The sequence below is a fragment of the Tupaia chinensis genome, unplaced genomic scaffold (genome assembly GCF_000334495.1).
Source record: "Tupaia chinensis unplaced genomic scaffold, TupChi_1.0 Scaffold000605_1, whole genome shotgun sequence".
Lineage (NCBI taxonomy): Eukaryota > Metazoa > Chordata > Mammalia > Scandentia > Tupaiidae > Tupaia > Tupaia belangeri.
The window spans coordinates 2,676,315-2,685,950 of NW_006160123.1; the positions used below are offsets into that span (position 1 = coordinate 2,676,315).

General features: G+C 54.8%; 1 protein-coding gene across 1 annotated transcript in view; it reads right to left on the reverse strand.

Moving 5' to 3' along the window:
- Nucleotides 1-941: 941 nt before the first annotated feature.
- SPINT1 (serine peptidase inhibitor, Kunitz type 1) overlaps nt 942-9,636 on the reverse strand; it is a 17,919-nt gene continuing 9,224 nt past the window's right edge. The window contains exons 5-13 of the mRNA XM_006158723.2: nt 5,350-5,462; nt 4,988-5,126; nt 4,738-4,908; nt 4,535-4,561; nt 4,057-4,182; nt 3,897-3,941; nt 2,474-2,644; nt 2,252-2,299; nt 942-1,810 (exon numbers count right to left, since the gene is read on the reverse strand). Coding sequence (XP_006158785.1) covers nt 1,599-1,810; nt 2,252-2,299; nt 2,474-2,644; nt 3,897-3,941; nt 4,057-4,182; nt 4,535-4,561; nt 4,738-4,908; nt 4,988-5,126; nt 5,350-5,462 — 1,052 coding nt within the window. The 3' untranslated portion in view covers nt 942-1,598. The remainder of the gene's footprint in view (nt 1,811-2,251; nt 2,300-2,473; nt 2,645-3,896; nt 3,942-4,056; nt 4,183-4,534; nt 4,562-4,737; nt 4,909-4,987; nt 5,127-5,349; nt 5,463-9,636) is intronic.

The window sequence follows — 9,636 nt, forward strand, 5'->3', positions numbered from 1 at the left end:
ACAGGTAAGCAAGACAAGGGACGCTCTGTGTGCAGGGCAGACTCGCGAGTGTGAGCAGTGAGGGCTGGGGGCTGAGAGCCGAAAGAGGGGAGGTGGTCCAGGCTGCGAGCACAGCGGTCTGAACGCAGCGGTGCTAGCCAACGCCATCCAGAGGAAGCCCCCTCCTGCTCCTCGGCCAGGGTGCCTGCGGAGGTGTGTGCGGTTGGCAGGTCACTAGGACTTCATGGACGAACCTTCGCATCAGTTGTACGAGTGCTAACGAAAAGCCCAGCCTCTTTCAGGTTACCTCTTTCTCTGTATAGCACTTACCATCATCTAAAAGTCTCTCTCTTTCTGAGTCTAGTCTCTGGAGCTGGCCTGTTAGGGGTTGGGTCCAGGCCTCCTAGACCAGCTCTAGGACCTTGGGAACCCAGCCTCACCTTTCCTGGCCTGCGACAGGGGATAACAATGCCTTTGTCACGGGGTTGTGTGCTGGGCCAGCAATTTAAACGGCGCTTCTGACACACAGTAGCTCAATACAATTCGCTGAATAAATGAATTAAAAGTATGATTTTTGGAAGCAGATCTGAGGGAGGGGCTGTGTTCTTGTGAAACCAGGGCTTCTGAGGGTGGAGAAGGGAGCCAGCTGGTGCCCTGGGACTGGTCAGGGGAAAGAGCCAAGGCTCAAGCCCATGCACCCCTGCCACCCAATCTCCACCTCCAAGGTTAAGACTTGCCCCAGCTACTGAGAGGCTCGAACCAGGAAGTGCCCCCTCACCTCCTCCTCCCCACCCTCTGGTGGTCGAATGTGACACTTCTCTCCACCCCCAGGGGCCAGGGCAGTTTTCAAAGATGTGGGGAAACCTGCTAAGCAGGGTGGCTGGAGCCTGAACCAGTTGGACAGGCGGTCCCATTGCCCCAGGCAGCCTTGCCTTCTCCGGTCCACAGAACAGAGGCCGAAACCCCACAAAATGAACTGTTTTATTACACTGTGGGTGGACTGGAGTGGTGGGAAGTTGAGGGGCGGGGGGTGATGGAGAGCCCTGGGGGCTGCAGCTGGGCATCTTCTGACTCTGACTCTGTGAGTCCAGCTGGCTTGGGGCAGGTCAAGGGCAGCAGGCTCAATCTTGGGGAAACAGAGAGGAGGCAGAGGCCAGAGAGCCACCTTCCACCCTCTTCACCTACCCCTAAGGCATTAAATATACAAAAAGCAACTCTTTACAGAACGTGCTATACAGGGAAGCCCTTCCTCTCGGCCCTGGGCTGTGGAGAGAGGGAAGGGGCAGCTCTGGAAGACAGGGTTGAGGCCTCCAGCTCTGACACCACCAGGAGGTGGGGATAGGCATCTGAACAGGAAATAAACGCCAGTTTCCTCCAAACTCCTAGGCAGGTAGGTCCATCTGTGTATGGCTCCAAGGTTCTGTGCTCCTCCCAGGCCCTTGAACTATCAGGAACAACTGCCCTGGGCCTCGCTGAGACCCTCCCTGGCCTGGCTTGAGAGGCAGCGTGGGCCTGAGAAACAGGCAGGAGTCTGGTCCCCAGGCTTTCCCCAGCCCAGGCCTCTGTCTTGGCAAGCAGGAGGCAGGGCTTGGAAGCGAGAGCCTCCGAGAGCCCCAGGCTCAGAGGGGTCGGGTTGTGTGATTATAGACCAGGTGCTCCGTGTCCTCGGTGGTGGAGATGGTGGAGCTGGCAGGGGTGGAGGGTGGGTGGTGGCGGTGGTGGTGTCTGCGGAAGCCCTTCTTCTGGTTCTTGAAGAAGCAGTATCCCAGAATGGCTACCACTACCACGATGCAGGTGCCCAGGAGGACTGCGATGGCAACCTCCACAGAGCCTGCGGGGAGAAGGGGCGCGTGAGGGGCTTCCAGGCCTGCCTGGTGCTGACATCCTTCCCCACTCGCTCGAAAGGACCAAGTCAAATGACCGTCAGGTGTGGAAGGACACGGACACCTCACTCACCCCTCCGGTGGATAGGCAGCTTCCCACCCCCTTTAGGAGCTCAGAGGGACAGCGGGGACCTCGGTCCCGGCTCTGGGCTGTTCCACCCCCAGGCAGAGTGGAGAAAGGCCTGGACTTCTCTGGGCAGACAGCTGGCGGGCGCGTAACTCTATTTCCCTCCTGGACCCTGGCGGGCACCGCTATCTAACAGTCCCTAGAGGCGACTTCTGGACCCTTCTCAACGCAGGTTTGGTCGGCCACGAGTGCTCCTGTGGAGCTGGTTCCCCGTGCTGATACCTGAGAGTCTGCCTTGGCAGCAGAGCGGACCAGGACTTACCTGCGTTGGGAACAGCAGGTTCTCGCCGCAGGCTGAACACATCCTTCTCTGCAAAATGACAGGCGAGGCCAGTCAGCACGGGCTCGGAGACTCAGCTGTGCCCAGGCCCCCACTGCCTCCTTATTCACGCCAGCCCAGGCCCTCTGTGTGACCTGCCCAGACCGTGGGACAGAGCAGGCGGGCTGGCCACGCCACCCTTCCCACCCCCACCGTCCCGCTCACTGGAGATGCCGCGACAGGACTCCAGGCACTGCTGCTCCTCCTCGAAGTTGTTCTTGTTGCCGTAACAGCCGCCATAGGTGAAGAGGGCGCAGCTCTCCATGAAGGGGTTGTAGTACCAGCGGGGGATGCTCTCCTGGCAGAGTCCTGTATCTGGCTGCTCCATGCAGTGCCCTGGGGGGCAAGGGGCAGGCAGAGGGGCGCATGAGCGCTGGGACCTCTGCCCACATCCCGCAGGCTCCACTTGGCCGCCTCCCACCACCTCCACACCTGCCTCCTGTGAGGGCTGCTGGGCCCAGCAAGGGCCTGAGGGGCCCCAGAGAAATCTGGCCCATCTGCATTGTTCCCACAAAAAAGGAAGAGGAGCCCTGGGCAATAACCTTAGGCGGGAAGTACATTACACTGACTCAGAGTCCATCTGGTTCTTCCTTCCTTTTCCAACTTGCCAGAGGGCACATGCACTCAGCAGAGAGAGAAAGCACCCCACAGGGGACGTTCACGCCCCAGTCTGTCCTCGATCACCCCCTCCTCCTTCGATTCGGGGATTTTATACCTGCATGCACGCTGTGCCCAGAGTGCTTTTCTTTTCTTTTCTTTTTTTTTTTTGGAGAGGTTTTTTTTTGCTGTAGGGCGCATGCACTTGCCAGACAGACAGAGAGAGACAGTGAGACAGAAAGTGAGAAATCACCCCCAGGGGGGATGGCCACACTACAATCGCTTCTTCCTCCACTCTCCTCTCGGGATCTTGGGCACACACGCACACGTGCCCAGCGTGAGTTTAAGCCACCAGGTCCGGGACGCGAACCGCGGTCGACTACGTGGGAGTCCAGTGACATAGCCATTACACTAACTGCTGATCCCTTTCTTTTCTTTTTTAAAGAGAGATTTTTGCTATAGTGTGCATACACTCACCAGAGAGAGACAGAGACAGAAAGTGAGAAACACCACCCAGGAGGGATGGCCATGCCGCAGTCCCTTCTCCTCCATTCTCCTCTCAGGATTCTGGGCACACACATGTGTGCCTGGTGTGAGTTTTATGTTGCTGGGTCCAGGACTCAAACTGCAGTCGGCCATGTAGGAGTCCAGTGCCTTAACCACTATACAACCTCCTGGTCCCTTCATCATTAGTTTCAATTTGTGACAAGTTAACAGTAGCTTTCTGCTGATGGCACTGATGTGAAGTTTCGTCTCTAACCCATTAGGTTAAGGGAGTGGTTAAGTAAATAACACCACAGTAATTCCTGGCTAACGAGAAGAAGGTGTTGAGGGCCTGAGCGCTGCTCGGAGAACACTGCCTGGGAAGGGGCTCCTCATCGGGAGAGCAGGGGAGCCCACCGTGCTCTTTGTGCACACAGCCTGGGACCTCACGGCGACTGGGGTGAGCGAGGGCAGCAGTGCTCTGACCAGGCCCTGCGGAGGACCTCACCTTTGTCACTGGAGAAAGGGATGCTCGGGAGCTCGTCACTGGTGTCTGCAGAGATGGAAGGTCAGAGCGAGGGAACAACAAGGGTTTCTCGGGGGTGTAGGGCAGAGCTGTCAGGCCCTCCCTGCCTGCTGCCCACCCCTCTCTGCCCCTCAAACCTCACATTTTTCACAGGCGGCCTCATCAGAGGCGTCAGAGCAGTCGGGGGTGTCGTCACACTCCAGGAAGCCATCGATGCAGCAGCCGTCACCACAGCGGAACTGGCTCGGGTGACAGGTGCCAGAGCATACTGCGTGTGTGGGGAGGGCAGGGTGGGGAAGTCAGGCCCCAGCAGAGCAGGGACCAGGGGCCTGCCGTCTGCCCGGCCCTCTACCCCAACACAGCATCATGGCACGTCCCGTCAACCCCAACTCTAACTGGGAGGATCCCGACAGGGTTCTGGGTCACTGAAGAAGCCTTAGGCCTGGGTGGCTACCACCCGCACGGTGCAGGGGCCAGGGGCACCGTGACGGGTGGGGAGGGGTGTCTGTGGTCCTTCCACGAACTCTGAGGTGAGGGATGGGTTGGGCAAAGGCAGGTGACCAGGGGTACCGACCTCACGTGGGTGGGGTGAGGGAGACAGGAAAGGAGCAGAAGCCCACCTGGTTTGTGCCTCTCCACCAAGGGCCCTAGGAGAGAGCAGAGCGGTGAGAGGTGGGCCAGGCTCCAGCAGTGATGAGATGGTGATGGTGCGGGGGGTGGGGGGGGCGCAGGCTGCCCCAGCCCTGCCCCCAGCCCTGACCAGGGAAAGACCACTACCCCGGGGCAAAGTCCCCTGAGCCCAGAGCTGCCTTCCAAGGCCTACCTTGCACATCCCGGCAGGCTAGCATGCACTCTTCTTCCCAAAAGTAGTTGTTCTTGTTGCCCAAGCAACCTCCATAGATGAAACGCTTGCAGATCTGTTCTCTGGGGTCATAGTACCAGCGGGGGAAGGCACCCCGGCAGCGGCCCACCTTGCTGGTGGCGAGGCAGTAGTCTAAGGAGGAGAGCTTGTGAGGGGCCTGTGAGTTACCAGTGGAGGGCTGGCTCCAGGCACGCCTCCCCGCACTCCACACCTTCTGTCTGCCTGGCGGACAGCACGATGACCGTGACATTGGCCGTGTTCTCGGGCTGGTCTGAGTCCAGCAGGGTCAGTTCGAACAGGTAGGTGCCTTCCTTGAGTCCCCACAGCTCCACCTGGTCTGGATCATTCCTCTGTACACAGGAGTGGCCATCAGGCTTGGGCATCCCTTATGCCCTTGGGCTGTCCCAGGCCCTCCCAGCCACATACACATCCCTGGGGGACCAAGGGGCTTGATATTAAAGACATCCTCAGCTTCCCTCCGCCCCACTCCACCAGCCACTCCTCGGCCTATAGTCCCGGGAAGGGGCCCCTGAGAGGCTGAGATGGGGGTTGGGGGCCAGCCCGCTGTCTCACCTCTATCCTGACATCTGTGTCGCCCTTCAGCAGGTGCCAGTTTGTGTAGTTCATACCCTTCAGCACCACGGGTTCCTGGGGCTGGACCGCCCAGATCCTGGGGATCCGGAACCCTGGGAGAACGTGAGGTAATGTGGACTCTCACTGACAGACCCCTCTCCTTGGGCATGGTGGGGTGGCAGCAGCACGGGCCACACCGAGACCAGCCTGGGGCTCAGCAGCCTGCATGGGCCACAGGCAGAAGCTCACGACAAAGTCAGCTTCCTGCTCTCTACTCAGAGGCATTCTGTCTCTGTATATATTGAGGACATTTTATGCTATAAACCCACTTCCTGAAGCAAATTACTGAATCACATGTGCTATCTGATCTAATTTTGGAAACACACACACACACACACACACACACACACACACACACGAGGGGGTGGGAAAACTTCTATTTTCTACAATAGGCAGGTACTTGTGCTAATTGCTTTAACAAGTTAAAGTAAGGACCAGCAGATGGCATAATGATTACATCACTGAATTCCCATGTAGTTGACTATGGTTCGAGTCCTGGACCGGGTGATTTAAAACTCACGCTAGGCATGTATGTGTGTGTGCCCAAGATCCTGAGAGGAGAATGGAAGAGAAGGAACTGCGGCGTGGCCATCCCTCCTGGGGGGTGATTTCTCGCTTTCTGACTCTCTCAGGCGACCGCAAGTGCCTTATAACAAAAACTTTTCTCTCTCAAAAAAAAAAAAAAGAAAAAAAGAAAAGAAAAAAGTTAAAGAAAAAGTCAAATAAGGAAATGTGTGACTAAAACCCTCACCCTGCCCCATCACGCTGCCAGTCCAGATTGCTGCTCAGAAAGCCCATCTGGCCTTAAGCACAGAGTCCCCAGAAGAGACACAGTAGTGGGCCTTAAAGCCATTGGGTGAGCAGCCTTGGCAAAAGGGCGCTCCTCCACCTTGGAATGACTCTGCCTCCAGGGATCTGGGGTCCTGAGGGAGCCACTGCCCCTGACCTGACAGTATCTGAGGGCTGGGGTTGGGGCTGGAGGAAGGAGATGGGCACAGGGCAGAATTCCTGCCTATAGCAGACTGAACGGCTGAATGGTGCCGTGTCCCCCAAGGATATGTCCATCAACCCCAGAACCCATGAATGTGGCTTTTTAGGAACGAGGGTCTCTGCAGAAGGAATTAAATAAAGGACCTCCAGATGAGCTCATTCTGGATTAGCTGGTTAGGCCTGAAAGCCAATGACAAGTGTCCTTAGTACCAGAAGAGGGGTCAGATGGTGGTCCAGCAGTAATGCTGTATGTTGCCATGCTGGACCCACGAAGGTCCCAGGTTCTCATCCCAGACCTCCTTGCCTAAAGCAGGCACATGCTGGTGTGCCTATGATCCAGGCTGGCTGAGGTACACGGGGATCAATGGGAGGACCCTGTTGGGGGTGTCTTTCTCTTTAAGAAAGTAAATAAACAAAAAAAGAAAAAGGAAATAAATAAAAACAAATACAGAACTTAAGAGTGAAAGAGGGGAACCAGCAGTTAGCATAATGGCTATGTCACTGGACACCCACGTAGTTGACCGCGGTTCGCGTCCCGGACCCGGTGGCTTAAAACTCACGCCGGGCGCGTGTACATGCGTGCCCAAGATCCCGAGAGGAGAATGGAGGAGAAGGGATTGCAGCGTGACCATCCCCTCTGGGGGGTGATTTCTCGCTTTCTGTCTCTATGTCTCTCTCTGTCTGTCTGGCGAGCGCATGCACCCTATAGTGAAAACCTCTCCAAAAAAAAAAAAAGAGTTAAAGAGAAAAACATGTGAAGATAGAGGCAGAGATTGGAATAATGCAGCCACAAGTCTGGAGCCACCAGAAGTTCAAGAGGCAAGAAAGGACCTTCCCTGGAGCCTTTGGAGGGAGCATGTCCCTGTTGAAACTCTGATTTGGGACTTCTGACCTCCAGAATTAGAAGAGAATAAATCGACTTCTTTCTTTCCTTCCTTCTTTCTTTTTTAAAAAGAATTATTTATTTAATTCCATTTGTTGTTGTTATTGTTATTTAATTTGACCAGACAGAAGACAGTGAGAGAGAGAGAAAGGGAAAGTGAGAGGGACCAGCAGTTGGTGTGATGGCTGCCACTAGACTCCCATGTAGTCGACTGTGGTTCGAGTCCCGGACCTGGTGGTTTAAACTCATGCCAGGCGCATGTGCGGGTGTGCCCAAGATCCCGAGAGGAGAACTGAGGAGAAGGGAGAAGGGATTGTGGTGTGGCCATCCCCCCTGGGAGACGATTCCTTGCTTTCTGTCTCTCTGGCTCTGTCTTTCTGGCGAGTGTGCATGCCTTATAGCAAAAACATCTCAAAAAAAAAAGGAAAGAAAGAAAAGAAAGGAAGAAAGAAAAAGGAAAGAAAGAAAAAGTGAGGAAGTAAGTCCGGGACTTGAATCATGGTCGATCATGTGAGAATTCAGTGCCTTTAACTACCACGCCACCTGCTGCCCCTCCCCACCCCCCGTTTTTTTTTTTTTTTTAAGAGATTTTTGCTACAGGGCATGTGCACTTGCTGGAGAGACAGAAAGCAAGAAATCACCCCCCAAGGGGGATGGCCACGTTGTGATCACTCCTCCTCCATTCTCCTCTCAAGATTTTGGACACACCGATTCGTGTGCGGTGTGAGTTTATAAGTGGCCGGTCTGGCACTCAAACTGCAACGGACTACGTGGGAGCCCAGCAACATAACCACTGTACCATCTTCCGGTGCCAAGAGTAAATTTCTGTTATTTGGAGTACTTTGTAACAGCAGTCATGGGAAATCCATATGTTGCCCTTGAGGGGTTTAGAGTCAAATTGGGCAGGTAGGATCCAAGAACTCAAAGCGACCTGTGTATAGGACAAGGCAGTGCGCTCAGAGAGGGCAGACAGCGCAGGCCAGCGAAAGACGAGAAAGCTTTCTGGAGAGGGGAGAACGGGTGTTTAGGGTGTTTTGTTTTTGTTTGATTGTGGGAAGAATGTGGGGTGCTGTTGATGGTGATAGGAACACAAGAAACCAAAGCAAGGAGTTAGGAAATTGCAAGGTGAGGTGGGTACAATGTGGAAACTAGCTGGCTGGTAAAGACCCGGGTGCGCCCTGCAGGCCAGGCCAGGGGGTCTGAACACAACAGGAGTGATGTTATTAAACCACTGGTGGCACAGGCAGGGGGACTGCCACCGACTGTGAGCCGAGTAGCAGACTCCCAGAGCCCTCGGCTGCACCAGGCACTGGCCTCCTAGATGCTTGGTCCAGGTCCAGGAGTCCTCAGGGAAGGGCTGTGGGCTTGGGTGGCGGGGGGTACCCCTGAGTGGCAGCTGATACTCCTCTGCTTGGAAATATCTTCACCGAGCCAGGAGGCTGGCCAGTAGACCAGTGCGGTGGTTTACGGGAAGATGCAACAGGATGGTGTGAATTCTGGGGCAACCAAGGGAACAGAAAGGAGGATGCAGAACCATATTGGGCAGAAGGCTCGGGCTTCTCCTCAGCAGCCGTGGGAATTGGGGTAGAAGAGCAGGGCCACAAGGGGAATGGAAACCAGATTGAGAGAGAAGTGTGGGTTCAGTCACACAGAACTGAATCGAGGGAGGGAAGACCACATAGAACTGGCACGCAGTGAAAATGGGCACAGGAGCTCCAGAGAGGCCAGGGCTACACAGATTTGGAGGCATACTGGTTAACAGAGCTGCTGTGGCATGCACCTGTAATCCCAGTGACTACGGAGCTGGAGGCAGAAAGATCAAGGCTGGCTTAGGCAACAGAGGGAAACCCCGTCTGAAAAAAAGAGCTGAGCGTGGTTGTGTGGGCCCAGAGTCCCAGCTGGGAGGTTGAGGCAGGAGGATCTTGACATCAAGAACCTGTCTGGGGCCGGCAGATGGCATGGTGGTTGAGAGCTGGACTCCCACATGGCTGACTGCAGTTCGAGTTCTGAAACCAGCGACTTGCTTTCTCACTTTTCCTCTCTCTTTCTCTCTCTCTCACTCTATCCCTTTCTGGTCAAATTAAAATAAATAAACAAAATTTAATAAAATAACTCTAAAAAAACTGTCTAAAATATATATATATAATGATAAAATAAAATTTTAAAATTACAAAGTTGCTACTTGTTGAATATGTGCTGGTACCATGCCAGGTACTTTACCTAAATACTTATAGCAGAGGTTGGCAAGCTATGGTCTGTAGGCCAAATCTGGTCCACCATTGTTTTATTTATATGTGTGTGTGTGTGTGTGTGTGTGTGTGTGTGTGTGTGTTCAGGTGTTTTAATGAATTTTT